The sequence below is a fragment of the Sphaerodactylus townsendi genome, linkage group LG04, assembly GCF_021028975.2.
Source record: "Sphaerodactylus townsendi isolate TG3544 linkage group LG04, MPM_Stown_v2.3, whole genome shotgun sequence".
NCBI lineage: Eukaryota > Metazoa > Chordata > Lepidosauria > Squamata > Sphaerodactylidae > Sphaerodactylus > Sphaerodactylus townsendi.
The window spans coordinates 54,888,048-54,906,380 of NC_059428.1; the positions used below are offsets into that span (position 1 = coordinate 54,888,048).

An 18,333-nucleotide genomic window follows, 5' to 3' on the forward strand; every position below is an offset into this window, starting at 1 on the left:
AGATTAATGACTGTGATAGATTCAAATTAGAGCGGAGATGGTTGTGATGGATGCAGATCAGTGCTGAGATGGATATAAATTAGAATAAGTAAAGATTGGCTCAGAACACTGGTTTTATCACATTGGAAGGAGCAAATGAAGATCTGTTGACCTGTGCAGACACTGGGACATTATAAGCAACTTGAAAAGTATAAACTGCAAACCATGCATACTTTGACACTAAAAAGGAGTCCCAAAGGCTTGAGAATATCTGGTTTTTTAATGTGGAACAGTGTCTTGCTCTCATATCAGTTCTTTCCTGTGCCATCTGTGGCATCCCCTAACATGGCATGGGTCTGTCAGCCTACTTTGGTAGTATACAGTATGTTTGCCTTGCACAGAGCTTACCAAAAATACATTACTTTCTTTGAAAGGACACTCAGGATTTAGTATAACACTGATGGTGAAAGGAAAATGTACCACCTTTCTGTGCTCTGTGTTTATACAATATACTTGTATAGTCAATTCATCTCAGATTTCTGATCTGAGATTGAACTTTAATCCTAGCCTGCCATATTGTATATGTGTAGACTTTTTTCAATTGCATATGTTCCTCTTTCTACTTTTCCTGGAGGCAAAAGTGAACATGGCTTCTGTACTTCCACTGTCATGTCTAGAAGAGTGGATTTGGGCAGGTTCTGCTTATGCAAAGCATGCCAGTGGTCTTAAAATATCCTTATACACAGTTGACTAAGGGATGGAATGAATCTACAGCTTCTCACCAATCCATGCACATGGCTCACTACCAGCTGTGGAAGTGAATCCTGCATGATGATTGGTTCCCAGTACCCTGCCTGCTCTCTCCCACCTCCCAAAGACTAAGCCAGGCCCAGCCGGACACCAGTGGTAAGATATTCTCTCTCTGGGCCCAGCAGAAGCCGCCCCAGACCCCTGCCTGCTTTCTCCCCACCCACTTACTCCTTGATGAGACAAGAGCCCAGCTGCCTGACGCTACACGAAACCCCTGATGCTCACCTCTGGTGACAGGGCAACTGGGGACAAAGATGCTGGGTGGAGGAGCACTGCTGTGACCAACCTAGCCCCCACCAATACCCAGCCAGGAGAGAAGGGGCCAGGGGAAGTGATGACTGTCAGCCACAAGAGACGGCAGTGAGCTCCAGTCCCTTCAGTGGTGGTCAGGCTACGCTCGAGCTCTGGCAAGACAGAAAGGGGCAAAAGTACCTTGCCCTGCCTGCGACTAAGTAGGAAGGAGGGTAGGGGCTGGCAGGCCAGTCACTGCCCCAGCAGAAGCCTCCCCAGACTTCTGCCTGCCCTCTCCCACTCTCCAAAACCCAAGTCCTCCAGTTGCAGACTCACCAGAAAGACAAGTGCCCAGCAGCCTGACACGCTGCCAAATCCCTGCTGCTCTCCTCTGGTGATGACATGTCTGTGGTACAAAGATTCTGGTTGGAGGAGTGCTGCTGTGGCCAGCCCAACCCCCACCAACCCCCAGCCAAGTGGGGGGGGGGAGGTGGGTAAAGAAGGAATAAAGCCTAATGCAGGGGAAGTGTTTGCTTGCCTGCCCTTTCCAAATCATATTGCATTTCCCCCCACAATGGGCCTTACTGCTAGTTAAATATATTGTGTCACCAATACCTGTTTTCAGATTCTATTAAAATTGTTTGTAAGGTTTTGAAATGAACATTTTAGTTTTCTGAATGAAAAACTGTCGGTTGCACTATTCCTCCTTTTCATCATCAAAGAAAGTGATTCATTCTCTAGAGGAAAATAATAGAATAAAGAACCTAAGGGAATGGAAAAAGTGATGTTCATTTCAGATGGATCTAGCAATATTTCCCATGAGAAAGTGGGCTTCAAACCCCTAAGACTTAAAAAAAACACCCTACTCTGCTATTTATGTCTTTAATTAATATTATTTATTTATTTATTTATGTATTATTTAAACTTTTATACCGCCCTTTCCCCGGAGGGCTCTGGGCGGTGTACAACAGAAAAGAAAACAATATAAGCAATTAAAACATTTAAAAGCAGCGGCAACCATAAAACATTCCTAGCAGATATAATAAATTACAATAAAATAGATGATGCTCAGTAGTCTACTATTGGAAAACATCCAATATTCTATTCTAAAATTCCCTCCCTCCAAAAGGGAGGAAATGGCGAAGTCTAGGATGACAGTTGGCCCAGATGTCAGAGTCGGCCAGGGATGGGGGCACCATCAACAGCCGGTTCCTCCAAAGGCCCGCGGAACAGCTCCGCCTTACAGGCCCTGCGGAACTTCACCCAAGCTCCGCGAGGCCCGACAACTGGAGGGAGAGCTGCCTTATATCGGGCCAGAGCCGTGAAGGCTCTGGCCAATCTCGTGGAGGCTGCATCACCACAAGGCCAGGGACCACTGAGTAAATTGGCCTCAACCAATCGGAGAGGCCGCAGGGGCGATGGGGTGATGCGTCTCAAGATACGATGGTCCCAGGCCGCTGCATACCTTTAAAGGTCAATACCAGCACCTTGAAGATGATCCGAATTCCACCGGAGCCAGTGCAGTTGGCGCATAGGTTGAATATGTAGCCAGGTGGCGCTACCTGCAAGCAGGCGTGCCGCTGCATGCTGGACCAGCTTCAATCTCCGGATCAAACGCAAGGGAAGGCCCGCGTAGAGCGAGTTACAATAGTCTAATCTGGAGATGACCGTTGCATGGATCACAGTGGCTAGGTCCGCTTGGGAGAGGAAGGGTGCCAGCCGCCGGGCCTGACGAAGATGGAAGAACGCAGCCCGGGTTGTATGGGCCACCTGGGTCTCCATTGACAGAGACGAATCCAGGTGGACCCCCAGGCTGCGAACGGAGGGGGTCAGTGCCAAAGTGGCCCCCTCCCACACCGGCGGCTGGAACGATCCTCCCCCCCCCTCACGGCCGAGCCAGAGGATCTCCGTCTTCGATGGATTCAGTTTCAGCCTGCTCTGCCGCAACCAACCAGCGACCGCCTCCAAACAGCGCCTCCAAACAGTGCTCCAAACAGTGCTATTAGATCACTTTCACCTTCCTTTTTATTGCTCTATGGTTCAGTCGCTACAAGTGTAGCTTATACATCTGTGGAAAGAAATTGTCACCTGTTTTATTCTATTCGTACCTTACCTGATAGATTACGGTATCTAACAGGTACTTTAGAATGAAATAATAGTACTCTATATTGAATTCAGGAGTTTCTTTACTTTTCATTGGAAAACTTTTTGTGGGCAAAACTCTGTCTGTTGAGATTTCTAAATTTGTCTAGAGACTAAGGGAGAATGTGCTCCTATGCTACATGATTATAATTGTTTCAGCTGCATAGGTCTTGCCTCTCTTGGTGGACTCTAATTTCTTTTCTGTTTACTGAAATAGTGGTCTTTGTTTTGTTTTTGCCCTTTGTTCTGCTTTTAGCCAAGGGTATCTTGTTGCCTAACACTTTTATGTTCTATTTTTTTTAACATTCTGACAATATTGAGTGCTCATTTTTTTAAAAAAAATCTACTTTGTATGGTCGCAGATGGTGATATACAAGTGTAACTAATAGCAGAATAATGGATAACTGTAATCCGAGGCTCCTGCTGTCCTAATAGATGATTATTTATTTGTTGACAGACTGAGATGTGGGAGGAGGTAGAACATGGACTCAGCCGATCTGCCTATAATTCCCCTTGTTCTTTCTGGTTTTGTGATGTCATGTGTAGCTCTTGATCAGACTGGGACAAGGTTCTTCTTCCCTAATAAGGAATTGATAGGAGGGAAGAATGGAAGTTGGAGTTTAGCTTTCAGACTGCTAAGAAAATCAGAAGAAGGAACTGAGTGCTTAGCTCTACATTATTATTGTATTTTGTATTTTTTTGGTTCTATGCTATGTTTCCTCCATGGCATTCCTGTTCATTTTATTGTTACAACAGCCCCATGGTTGGTCTGGTTTTCTTACTTTATCCTGACCTTCCTCCAAGGAGCTCAAGGCAGTATACAAATAATATATAAAACCATTGGATGAACAAATATTCTTCTGATTATTTCTACCCCCCTCCCTCAAATATTCAAACTCAAGTGAGCATCCAAAACGTTATGATTTCTAAATTCAGAGTGTTAGACGATTCACAAATCATGGATATGAGGCAATTAGTCATGTGAAATTTGAAGTGAGGCAGTATTCACATTATAGCTTCCTGCAGTGCTCTTGGTAAATATAATGTTCAGTGTTATTTACATGTGTTATTGGTTAGTAATTTAAGGAGTACAGGAAAAATATTACTATCTTAGAATTTACTGCTTCATTATAAAAGGCTTGTATACACTTCATAGAGTGTAATATTAAACTATCCATGTGGAGCCACTGAAAATTCTTCCATGTGGTATCACCAGTTATGAGTGGCCACAATGATTATGAATCATTTGTAGATCATTCAGTATAATTGTATAGATACTTTGCATGGTGTTTGTCTGAAGTATAAGTGACATGAGAAGCTCCATGCAATTGGTCCAAAATGTATACCGAGCATAGAGCAGACATTATGACCAGTCATGCGATGCTGTCTTTGGAAACATTTTAGCACTCTCTGCACGAATGGCATAATGAATATGTGAAGCTGCCCTGTACCAATGCCATTAGTCTATGAAGGGCAGTATTGTCTTCTGTGTCTCATCATGGGTCTTGGAAAGAGGTTTTTCTGATTATCTGCTATAGGATCATTTTAAATGAATTCACTGGAATTGGGCCTAGGGCCTTCAACATGCAAATCAGATGTTCTTCCCCAGCCCCTTTCCACATACTTTAATTTTGATATATTGATATGCAAACTATGGAAAATGAATTCTAGTGTAACTCATGTCTTGCCGATGCAGTTAGTCCTTTAAATTACTCTGTATCAAAACTTCAGTGATATTGTCTTCAAAGAAACTACAAAGGAATGTAGAACTAAAAGTAAGGATTTTTTTAAAAAAAACATTTAAACATTTTTAAACATTTAAACATTTGAAAGATATTGTCCTGGCTTGCTGGGCTCACAAGAGTCAGGTTACAGCTGATAGCAGGCACAGATACAAGAGAGGGCCGTCTTACTCTGAGGCCAGAGAAACAGAGTCCAAGCAGGTCTGGTAAGAGGCAGTCAAGAGTCAAAGAGAGGCCAAGTCAGGCAATCCAGAGTTCCAAGGAATCAATCGCAAGTGGCAGAAAGCTGCCAGGCTTTCAACAACGTTCATCTTGCAGCTTCCTAGAGCAGTCTCTTATATGTCTGTGCTGTAGCTCAGTCTTGATCCTGAGATGACTCACAGCATTCTCTGGGATGCCTTAGGGCTTCCAAGCATGCACTGCACCTTTTAGTGTGCAGTTCCTGCCAGGTATGAATTTTTAGCCGCCATACGACCCAGGTGAGCTGGATGGACTGCTAGGTTGGCCCTCAATGATTGGTGGTGCTTCTGCAAACACTCTGGCTTCCTGTTCTTGACTTGGGCCAGCTCTGTCTGTGTCCTGTGAGGCTTCTGGCTGTGCTTGAGACCCAGTTGACTGGGGCTCCAGCACAGTGGGGTCATCCTGCCCTGGCTTCTCATCACAGGACTCCTGGCTGGCTGACTCTGAGACCATGACAGATATTACACATGGTGCATTTGTTGTTGAATATTGTTCTTGCAAGCTATTTGTACTATGAGGACACTAACTAAATACAGGTCAGCAGCTTTTGAAGCTTGGAAGCTTTTGTTACATATGCCTAGTACAGGAGCCAGTTTTAAATGTGATAACTGAGCTTGGAGATGCAATTTGTGAGATACTGAGAAAGTTGACCTATCCAGATAGTTTTGGGCATTAGGTTTCCTCATTAACTTGCAGTTCTGATCAGTGATTAAAATCTCAATTATTTCAGAGATGTGTTGGTAGAAATGAACATTAATCTGTTTTAAGACATGAAAACTGGTATAATATGCTCTGCATAAGTGTCATGAGGGGGGACCTGTTGGAAGGAGGCTCAAGCCCCAGGCACAATTTGAACAGATTATGTGGGGGCACAGATTTGGCTGCCTGCTCCCCACCCAGGAGTGAGGAACTGGAGCTGAGCCATTGCCTTTCACCGCAGAAGCCCAGGAAAGCATGGGTGGTCAGGCTGAGGCTCCTCCACTTCAGTACTCAGATTGAGCACCACCTCTGTTTGCATTTTCCAAGTGCCTGAGTAATTCCCTCGGCACATTGGTGGTTGTGACCTTCCCAAATCTCTCGTGGGTTGCCCTGGTGATGGGGAGGGCCATTGTTTAGCCAAATAGGCTGGGACCAGGCAGCACCACTTCCAGGTGGGTGCAGCCATAGGAGCCGGGGGCTTGGGAGTGGCTACAAGTGGTTGCAAGATGAGCCATGAAGGCACTGATGCAGTCAGCAGGCTGGGCAAGGCATGCTATGCCACTCCTCCCCTTTCCCCCTAGGAGCGTGCCCCACCCAACTTCTACCACCTAGGTGCACAGTCTCAGCAGCCTCCCTGATAGCCCCTCTGCAGGCACCACCATATGGCCCACCTATGGCCCACCATAGTCAGCTGTGCTGCACCCCACTGCCCAACATCACCCACTGTGCCAGCCCATGTGGAGGAGGCTGGCGCAGGCCACTACCGCTGCTGCCCATTATGTCCATAGAAAACATAAGCAGCTGCAGTTGCACCCAGCATGGGTACAGGTTGAAGGGAAGTGAGCACCATTAAGGGTCCCTGCAGGCAGCTGAGGCACAGTAGACTTTGTATTCTTCCAAGCACCTGGCAGAGTAGCTGTCGCTGTCTCAATCTCCATCGACCTCTCCTGACTTTGATTTACATCACACACACCTCTTCTGCCAGGGACTTGGGTTTCTCTTGGCCGGATGGAAGGGTCATGCTGCACCAGAAGCACATAGCAGAGTAGCCACCACTGCTTGCTGACCTGCTCTTTGCAAATTTGCATGGAATGTCTCAAAGGTCAGAATGTTTAAAGTTGCTTGCATTGGTCCAATAAAAGCAACATGCATGAGGAAGCAGCCCTCCTAGTGTAGAGCTCTCTCTTGCTGGATCAGGACCTATCTATTAATATCCAAAATTGCCGTCTGCCTACAGTCTGTTGTGCTGGGGAGGGGGGGCATTTCAGTGCTTGCCCTGGGTGCCATTTTCTCTAGATACACCCTTATGACCTGGCCCTTTGTAACGTGCAGCAGCCCCTCACTTGGCATGCTTTAATCAACTTGCTGTAAAGACTTTACTTAGAGCAGTGGTTCTCAACCTTCCTAATGCCGCGACCCTTTAATGCAGTTCCTCATGTTGTGGTGACCCCCAACCCTAACATTTATCCATTTTACAGATGGAGAACACTGATGCAGAGAGTCTTAGGCGACCCCTGTGAAAGGGTCATTCGACCCCCAAAGGGGTCACGACCCACAGGTTGAGAACCGCTGACTTGATAAATTCCAAGACCTCCTGCAAACATTTTCACCAATGTACAAGCTATTCCAACTTGCGCTGGACCACTCTCTACTATCCCCCCCCCAAGCAAACCTCTTTCTCTTTATACTTGCCTTTTAACCTTTGTTCTCTGTGATCTCCATGGTGATCAGCTTTCAAGCCTGTGTCATAAACTTGTTAAGACTAGACATTTGTTTTACTTAACTCTACATCTGGAACTGGAATATTCTATGTGTTTTAGCAAAAGTAAGAGTTTTTAAATAGCTCCTGTTAAATACCTGTGTCCTAGTACTCCAATAAGCCTTAAGTGATTCTTCTGTTGAGTTGGAGGAAGTCTTCTTATACTGTAGTCTCTTGCTACTTCCTGTAGTCTCAGTGTTTTTATTTGGAATTATTGGTTTCAAACTTCTATAGCATTTACCAACAGCAATTTTTAAAGGAAGTCATTTTGAAGTGTCCTGCATTAAAATGAATAACAACTCCACCTTATCACAGGCATAAACAAAAAAAACTGTAACTGATGAATATTTAGCTGTTAGTATCAGCAAGGTAAACAATGTTGTATTCTTTCCCCATTAAAAGTATTAGTAATTTAAATTACTATCTACTTTTTAATACATTATTTTACTGCTTAAAAAATCTTGGTGAATTAGGTAGAAGCCTTCTCTGTGTGTCCTTTGCTAGTGCATTTCAGCTGTCATAAATGTCATCATTGAGATCAATAATAGAAGAATGGGGTCAAACTAGACACAATTGATAGTGTAGATTCTGATTAATTTTTAAAAGCGATATTACATGTTTTAGATGGAAAGGGGTTTTGGACTGCTCAAAACTAGGATCAGTTAACTGTTTCATCCCTGTATGTCTTTTAATCAACAAGCGTTCTTTAACTCTAGCAGGCTAACAGCTATAAGTGTGGCATTAGTGAAACCGTACCAGAACCTTTGTTCCTTCAGCCCACTGCTGTAATGTAGCTTTAAAAATCCAAGGTAGACTGCAATCTTCTAGTTTTGTAACTGGGACAAGATTCAGATTCAGAGACCTTTATTAGGCATAATCAACATAGGGACAAAAAAGAGTAAATTCAGTAGAGAACAGTAAAAGTAATATGGACAAAAGTCAAGGGAGCCTAATTTAAAATGTGCAGCAAAAATTTGGCTACGATTTGTGTTATTTCAGCCTCAGGATTGTTGAGCAGGAGAATCATCTTTGCATTGATAGGAAGATCCGAGAATCCAACCGAGGTTAAGGCAGAGAAGTATGGCATCTACATGGGGTTTTCAAGCCAAGAGATGTTTGGAGGTGGTTTGCCATTGCTTGCCTCTGCATGAGCTAAGAGAACTGTGATGGGCCCAAGGTCACCCAGCAGGCTTCATGTGGAGGACTGGGAAATCAAACCCGGTTTCCCAGGTCACAGCCTACCACTTTTAATCACTACACTACACTGACTCTTACTATACTACACTACACCATGATTAGAATACCTGGTAGTTACTCAGGAGTATTGTTGTGATCCCAGTTGCTCGTGAGAACATTACATCACAGTAATGTTCTATCAGCAGTTATCCAGGATCAGTTATCCTTTTTTCTCTGGGTATCAGGGTGGATAAAAATCAATGATTTTTTAATTTAATTTTTTAATTAAAATCACATTTTTTTTACATTGCATTAAAAAATAAAAATGCCTTTTTGGAAAAAAGATAGGTTGTTTCTGCATGGCCTGCTGAGTGGGGGTGCATTGGCATAGTTCATGCCGATGCACCCCCTGGGACCATTTGCATGGATGATCCCGCTGGGAGCACAGCCGACGGCACAACCTTCGCACAGGCTGTGCAACTTCCAAATGCCTCTTACCTCCTGTCACCTTCCGTCGCATTGTGGAGGCCAGGGGACACGCCCCCATGGCCAGAGCGACGGTTCGGGGGTCAGAGGCCAAAAGGCATGTCCCCTGGCCTCCACAATGCGATGGAAGGCGACAGGAGGTAAGAGTCATTTGGGGCCGGCAGGGGGAAAACACCACCTTCCACCCGTTGCCATTCGCACGGCAGCAGGTGGAAGATGCCGCTTTTGGAAAACCTCGCACGCCGGCATGATCACGGTGCTGCTGCGATTCAGCAGCGTCTGCTGTGTGAACAGCGCCCCAGGGACAGTGTTTTTACCATTCCTAGGGCGTTGTTATTGGGCTGTGTGGAAACAGCCTTAGTTTTCTGTTTAAGATACCTTATAGCCCAAAAGTTATTCATCATGAAATGATTCATTTTTAATTATGTAACATGAGGCTATATATTCATGCAATGTTTAATTGTTTTGGTAAATGAATTCCATTAATTTGTTCACAATGCCATACTCTTCCAGAGATTTCTGTAAGATTATTTTGGGCAGTTTTTCTATCTGGAAGATATTTTCACATGCTCAATTTTGCGTTTCTCAAAACTGTGAATTTGTGACTACAGAGGTAACATGTTTCTTCTCAGCAAAATTATATAAAATAAACATACAGAGTTGAGAAAAACACTTTAGCTCCGTTGTTCTTTTGCAAATCTATATACACAGACTCATATCCTTAACTCTTAAGAGCTAAGTTTATAGTTCTGCATAAGAAACTCAGTGTGTGGAGGGAGGGATAAACAGTGAAAATGAAAGTGATATCTTTTGACCAGAATACTCCACAAGTCTGGGATCTTTGTGTGTTTAGCCTTAGGTTTATCATTTTATTCTCTTCTTGGAGAAGAAAACCTATAATGTCAACAGGTAATACAAGAGACACAGTTTTGGAATATCTTAAAGAAGTTCCTCTAGCTATGGGTAAGGCAGGCATCTGGGCAAAATGCAAACACTGCAACAAAGAAATGCAAGGCCTGATAGCCTGACTGAAGTAACATCATGAGAAGTGCTTTGATGAAAATGACAAAAAGATGTTTGAAGAGACAGGATCTTCAGGTTTCTAACATTTTAATTTCAAATATTTCTTAAAGATTGCCTTGAGGAATTGTCAGATTTTAGCAAAAATGTATTGGTTATTATTACTGCATGTTACTGTCATTTTGATACAGTTGCTGTGAAGAAATAGAGAGCTGAAACAAGCAAATATTTCTTTTTGGGGCAGTACTGAGTGGCAGTGAATACAAAGAGGAGTACTAAATAAGCTGGAATGGTATCAATAATAAAATAATAGCATTGGCTTTTTTAAGGGAAATCAATCACCACCCTAAAAGATTCTGGAAACTATCCACCTTTGAGATCACCATCCTATTGTTCTACAGTTTCAGAGTTAGGTTACATCAAATACAACACATATCCACAGTACATAACCGAAAGAAAAAACCCAACCAGCTAGGAACCATCCTAGATAGGTTTGTGATAAACCAGCAGATGAGAAAAAGTGGTAACTGATTTTAAAAATGCCCAGTTTATTTAAGTGACAAACTCTTCTTCCCGTCTGATTGAAAGCCCACACTTTATTAATATGATTCAGTCATTGAGGCCAGGATACAGTTCACCCAGCAGAACAGATGTTGCAGGGAAACTGCTGGATAAAGTGGATGACAGAAAAATGGAGCTGTGTGCCACAGATCTAGAAGGTTAAATTGTTAAACTAAATATTGATAGGTAATATCCATTATGATCCTGATGTATGTGCTTGTATAATAGAAGGCAATGTCTTTCTTGCAAAAAAGACTTGATACATTAGAAGATGCACATAGAGCAAAATACTTACAAGAAGTAGCAGCAAAAGCTATAAAAAATGAACAAAAATTAAAATGTCTAGTATGCAGTTTAGTCACATACAACAGTGCAAAAGTATCCAAGATAAGAAAGGAATTAGAAGAGCATGGAGATTACAAAGCTAATAACATGTGGTTGCAGTGCTCATTTGCTGCACCTCCTAGCCAAAGACTCCAGTTTCCTAGAAACAATGATGAATTTCATTCAAATTGCTAAACACTTCCTTAACAATCATTTTGCAGCAGCAGCTCTGAAAAGAGTTGGTGGAACCAAGCTAACCCTCCCACAGGATGTTAGATGGAATTCAGTAATGGACTGTTTTGAGCAGTATATTAAGAGCTGGCATATTCTCTTGACAGTTTGTGAACAAAATGGAGTGAAAATAGGTGGCCCTGTTATGGCCAAAATCCTCAATGTTGAGCTTAAGAGAAATGTTGAAGATATGCTGAGAATCCTGAAACCCATTTCTGAGACTTTAAACAAAATACAGAAAAATAACTAACTCCACTTCTTCAGCACTTAAGATTTGACCCTGGTTTTGACAGTATTTTCAAGCAAATGAGTTGGAGAAAGTGCTTGTTCCATTCTTGGTTTGAGTGCTTGTAATTTAATTCTGTCATTGTGTGCAGCTCTGTTTTTAGTGCTCACTCAGTTCCCTCTAAATTCCATCAGCAATAAAACAGCTATGTATTTTAGGCTTTTAAGTCTGCAGACCTTCTGACAGTCTCAATTTTTAAAATATATATATTTGGTTTAACAACAGCAGTTAAACAACCTAGATGTTCATGTAAATACAAAAATACATATGCTATCATGTTATTGTTTTGGTTAAATGGTTTAAATCTATTTTTTTTTAAAATGTTACTAAGGTAATTATTATTTTTCTCCTTTCAATAAAGTGCAGCAGAAAAATTGCCCAAATTTGAATGATTAATCTGTTAAACTGGAGATAGTTCACTTTCACACACACACACACACACTATATATATATATCAGGGCACCTGTGCTTCGCTACGCATACTTCATCATAGGCTCTCTATGAATTTTGGGGTGACATTCAGCATACTTCTTTGCATCCTGTTTGTGAACTTTGAGGTGAAATGCAGCATATTTCCTCACAGCCTGTCTGTGGACTGATGGGTTTGTTTTCGCATATTTTGCAGCAGCTTCCTGTAGTTGTTTTTTTATAATGCAGTGTGTAAAGTGCTTTCTGTGTTTAATTTCTCCCTGTAGCGGTTTCAGCAGAAGGGATAGGTTTGCATGCGTTGTGGAGGGTGGTGTTAGAGTGCAGTTGGCGCACCATGGTGAAGGACATGAAGCTGGTGGTGTTTAACTGTCACCCTTGGAATGTTCGTGCAGCATGTCTGTGGACTGAGCAGTTGGTTTGCCCTTAGAATGTTTGCGCAGATGGCCAGAGATGAGCAGTGGAAACAGTAAATAGGTAATAAATCGAGTGGAAGCGAATATTTTGGGAAATCCTTTCCTAGTGAGCACCTGGAGTACATAAGGAACAGGTGTGCCAAATTTCGTGTGTGGCTTTGGTGGTTTTTGAGTTCTGTTGATGAGTTAGTCAGTCAGTGAGTGGTATTTCGCGTTTATATATATATATATAGATACTTGCAGGATACCCGTGCTTCGCTATGGAGATTATAAAAAATACCTTTCCTCCCCTCCCTTGCATGCCACCCCTCACTCCCTCCCCTTCCCTTGCATGCCACCCCTCACTCCTTCTCCTCTCCCTCCCTCCGCTAGGGTGGGTGGGCCATGTCCAGATGCCGGGCCCCCTCCCCTTCCCTCCCCTCCCTTGCATGCCACCCCTCACTCCCTCCCCTTCCCATGCATGGCAAAAAAACTGAAACTACTGAAAAATACTGAAAAAAACGTACCTGATAAAATTACCCTTGAAGTTTGAAATGGCATGAATTCATTAAAATATACATACTATAAAAATACTGAAAATATAAAACGTACAGCATAAAAATACCCTTAATGGTTGCAATTTAAGGAATTCATAAAAATAATGATCCTTTAAAAACACTGAGAATACTAAAACATAGTGAAAATATAAAAGTTGCCTGATAAAAATACCTTGAAAGTTTCAAATGTAATGAATTCATAAACACTATTAACTATTTATAAATGGTAGGATGAGTTTCTGTCACAGGATAAAACATTAAAAGGCAAATAATCACCACCCCTAACTTTGTGGTCTACGTAGCCATACTAATAACTTGTTCAGCATACAGTTTTCATTTCTCCCTCAGATTAAGTGCTCAAAACTTCCCTGTAAACAATATTCTTGGTTTTTTTCTCCGGTTGAAGGATGACCAAGCTGTCAGGTGAACTAACTCTGGAGCACTCTGAATGTACCTCTCATTGTTGTGATCCCCAACAAAGTATATCTGAAGAAATGACAGCTGCTGCTGGGGTCCCATCATGAGGTTTCCTATCCTGTGGTAGACCTGTCCCTGCACTTTGAATGTCAGCATGAAATTACTCTCTTTCACCTCTTGGGCTCCAAAAGACGTCATTTGGAAGCATCCATTGTATTTCCGGGAAGCAGAAAGAAAGCGTTCTGCCATTGGATGCTGATGAGTGAGAAGGCTGTGAAGAGGTTCAGGGTAGGGTTGAATGGCAGGGAGCTGAACTTTACCGCCACTGCAGCACATTCCTGGGGGCTCATCCCCCCACTTCAGAGCGTGGCACCAAGCACAGGGCGATCGAAGTCCAAGATCAATCACATTGTATCCACAGTAATCAATGTGAGATCCATATTCAAAACCTGACAAATATTTTTTAGTCCAAGGTGATAATTTAATTTGTAATTTTTTTATTGCATTTGGCTGTAGCAGTCTGGTTAACATGAGGGTTGTTAGAGGAATATTTTTTCACAGCCTCTCTATTAACTTCGGGGTGACATTCAGCATACCTTATCACAGCCTGTCTGTGAACTTCAGGGTGTCATTTAGCATACTTTTTCACAGCCTCTTTATGAACATCTGCGTTGTTTTTCACATATTTTGCAGCAGCTTCCTGTAGTTGTCTTTTTCTAACTGAATCTGTAAATCACTTTCTGTGTTTAATCCCTCTTCTCCCTTTAGCTGTTTCAACAGAAGGAACAGGTTCGTATGCAGTGAGGAGGTTGGTGGTAGAATCCAGTTGGGCCACCATTGGCTCAATTGTGTTTGTTGTTTGGTGGGCATAATCAGAACTTGTCGATTTGACACATGGAAGTAGAGCGTCAAAGTGCCCTGAATTAAAATCTCCTGTGAAACTAATCATTTTTACTCCCCATACTGTATCCTTTAGCTTGGCAAGCAGGTTTTTAACTGTCACCTTTAGAATGTTCGTTTAGATGGCCAGAGTTCAACAGTAACACAGATGGCCAGAGTTCAACAGTAAATGTGTAATAACTTGAGTAAAACTGAATATTTTGAAAAATCCTTTTTTAGTGAGCACCTAAACTACATAATGAACCAGTGTGCCAAATTTCAACTTTGTAGATTCGGTGGTTTTTGGATTCTTTTGATGAGTCAGTCAGTGAGTCAGTCAATGGTATTTTGCGTTTATTGATATAGATATATATGATTTAAATCAAGTCTTACTGACTAGTGATTTAAATAGTGATTTAAATCATTTATCCATCCTGCTAGGGATATACAGATGCAACATATACTGGTAGCAACTGTTAAGGAGAACTAATTGCTGAATCACTACACAGTAGGTACCATATATACTCGAGTATAAGCTGTTTCCAGCACATTTTTTGTGCTGAAAAAGCCCCCCTCGACTTTTACTCGAGTATATATGGTAATTCCAAGATGGCAGCCGGAGCTGGGGTTGCTGTGGGGATCTGGTAACTCACCAGAGAGCTGTAAAAACAAGCTGTAAGGACAGCCTGCATAGCATTACAGCTAGGTTGTATGTGTGTGTGTTAAAAAACCCCGAGGCATTTCTCTCCTAAGGGTTATTGGTGCGTTGCATTCTAGATGAATACAATTCTTTTGACAGTAGTTTACTGCCAAATACTGATGTTGCTGAAGACAAAGACTTTCTTTGGAGCAAAGTTTAGGCTGGCATGGCTGTGAATCCCAGAATTATTTTACATTTGGAGGAAAACAGTGGTTCATTTGTGTTCCTGGAGTGCTAGAAAGCTGTTCATCCCTAATGCAAACTCTATTAAGCAACTCTATCTCATCTTGCTCCCAAATCTGCTATTTTTAGCTGCTACTGAGTCAAGTTCAAAGGCTTATACTCAAGTCAATAAGTTTCCCAGTTTTTTGTGGTAAAATTAGGTGCCTCGGCTTATATTCGGGTCGGCTTATACTCGAGTATATACGGTACATGATGTGAGGAGTATGACAGAGGCATTTATAGTAGAGGATTCTTTGCTACTTTGTGTGGAATGCATTATCCTTGAATTCCCAGTCAGATAGGTGGAGGACCAAGTTTGGTGTCTGTGCCCTCAGGTATAATACATGTAAGAGTTCTAAGCAGATCAGTGTTGGCAATATGTTAAACAGTACTTGTTCTCATTGTCCTTTGCTGTGTGCATGAAGTACCTTTTTGTCTAGAGAGCCAAAGACCAAAATCCTCCCATGCTGTGGTCCCCATGATATTGTATCATATCATACTGTATCATATCAGAGATACATTTCTTGGCTGGGATTTATATCCTGTTTAGCAAAATTGTGATTGATGACCAATTTATATGGTATTTTGTGTGGTGTTATGGATGTGTTGTAGCAGAGTTGGCATAACAGTTGGAAGACTTTTTTCATTCTCATTGAATTTAGCAGGAAGTATTTATACTTAAACAGTATTTTTTTTTGCCAGTATGACATGACACTGGGAAAAGACATAGGTTAAAAAGTCTTAGCATACTACCGTATATACTCGCGCATAAGTCGAGGTTTTCAGCCTTTTTTTAAGGCTGAAAAATGCCCCCCTCGATTTATACGCGGGTCCCACTTACCGGTAATTCTTGGGTGGTGTTCCCCCTGTCCTTTCTTTGCTCTGATCTGCCTTCTTCTCTGCCGCCCCTCTTTCAGCCATTATCTGTGCTTAGTTTTCTGTTTCACTTTTGACTGGCAGGCCCCCTCACTAACTCACCCTTTTCCCCCCTTTCCCGGCAGGCTGTAAGACTTGGTTCAGAGAAGCTGCCTGTTGGGCAGCCTGCCTCTATGATTTTCTTAAAGGGGCAATGCTGCAAAGATTGCTTAAGCAACCTTTGGAGCATTACTCTTTTAAGAAAACCACAGAGGCAGACTGCCCAACAGGCAGCTTCTCTGAAATCAAGTCTTACAGCCTGCGGAAGGGGGGAGGGAAATGGGTGCGTTAGTGACTGCTTCTGCCTTCTTCTCTGCCACCTTTTTCTCTGCCGCCCCCTTTCAGCCGCTTTCTGTGCCTCGTTCTCCTCTGCCTTTTCCACCAACACCTCCCATACCGTTCACACTCCAAGGCCCCTAGTTTATTCCCTCTCCCCAGACCCACCTTGCCCCTCTTTAAAAAGCCTCCCAAAGGCTTCTGGGGCGCTCCTTTCCCCCAACTGTGGCTCCTTTGCCTGCTCAGCGCTCCACCTCCCCATGTACCTTTCCCACCCTCGACTTATACGCGAGTCAATAAGGTTTCCCAGTTCTTCAAGGCAAAATTAGGTGCCTCGACTTATACGCGGATCGACTTATACGTGAGTATATACGGTATCTAAGCCCTTCTCCATCAGCACTGTCCATGTCTGGTCCCTATAGTTTCATAGTTATGGTGGTGCTGGGCAGTTTTACTGACTGGCTTCAAGATTGCCTTGTTGGTTTTTCAAATGAGTTATTAGGGAGCATACACATGCAAGTTATTTTATACACTGCATCATTTGGAGTGGTTAGGAATTTTGTTCTGTCTCAAAATTTCATTGTTAATATTAAAATAACTCATAATTTTTGGCTGATAATTCTGAACCTATACGATTTGCTACATGAAAATAAACTTGGTGTTATGCTATATTGATTTAAGAAAAATAACAGAATAAATTCTTGTTTCTCTTTTACATGCATTTTAATACATGTTGATTTTTTTCTTGTAATTCCAGATAATTGGAATCCATTTTCTCATCCATATAAGAAAATGGATTTCGGTAAATGGGAGTTGTTCATCCCTTCTGGACCAGATGGAGTTAAACCTGTGTCTCATGGATCAAAATTGAAGGTACTAGTTTCACAATTGTACTTTTGCTCTGTACAGTCATTGTCAAAAATGGATGTACATAGAATCAGCTGCCATTCTGGAAAATCAAAAGTATATTGTCATAAATCAATTTAGAATACAGTGATGAAAAAGTGATACCCAAGTCTGAGCAGTGATAGTATAAGAGAAACTAGCTCTAGTTTTTAGAGAAGAAACCAGAACCAGAATCCAGAAGAATCATTGTGTTGGGCTGTTTTAATTGACATCTGCCGTAAACTCGTTCTGGCAACAGCTTTCTCTTTCTTTAGAGTTCGCTTATAAGCACTATGGCCAGCAGATCTTTCATTGAACTGTTGGTCTGAAGTTATCTCATTCATGACAAATTATGACATACTTGAAGCTTACCAGCCCTACAAGCTCCATTAGACAGGTATCTTAAGCAAGAATAGTAAAAAAAATTTCCATGAGTCTAGAAAAGAGTCCTAATCCCCTTCCTATGGTCAGTAGTTCTCATCATCAATGTATAGAACAGGGGTAGGGAACCTGCGGCTCTCCAGATGTTCAGGAACTATAATTCCCATCAGCCTCTGTCAGCATGGCCAATTGGCCATGCTGGTAGGGGCTGATGGGAATTGTAGTTCCTGAACATCTGGAGAACCGCAGGTTCCCTACCCCTGGTATAGAAAGTCTGACATTCTCAGCCTCCTTCTGACCTTTGTCCTATTGTGATACACGATTGTGGTGAGCCTAGGAAGATATATCCTTTTCTGACCCTAACATGTATAACATCAGATGCATTAATAATAAGACCACAGTGTTGCAGTTATCTTGCAGCACAAAATATAGACCTGTTGGGTGTGACTGAAACCTGGGTTTGAGAGGGTGAAACTGTCGCCTTGAAAGAAGTGGACCCACAAGGATTCTTTGTCCTTCATCAGTCCTGGGCAAAGGGCTGGGAGAGTAGCGATGCTCATTTGGGAGGCTTTCATCAGGTCAATCCACGTCCCA

General features: G+C 42.4%; 1 protein-coding gene across 1 annotated transcript in view; it reads left to right on the forward strand.

Moving 5' to 3' along the window:
- Positions 1-18,333, forward strand: part of GBE1 (1,4-alpha-glucan branching enzyme 1) — a 120,474-nt gene that overhangs the window by 51,525 nt on the left and 50,616 nt on the right. Inside the window, exon 4 of the mRNA XM_048494064.1 lies at positions 17,231-17,346. Within this exon, the coding sequence (XP_048350021.1) occupies positions 17,231-17,346 (116 nt within the window). The remainder of the gene's footprint in view (positions 1-17,230; positions 17,347-18,333) is intronic.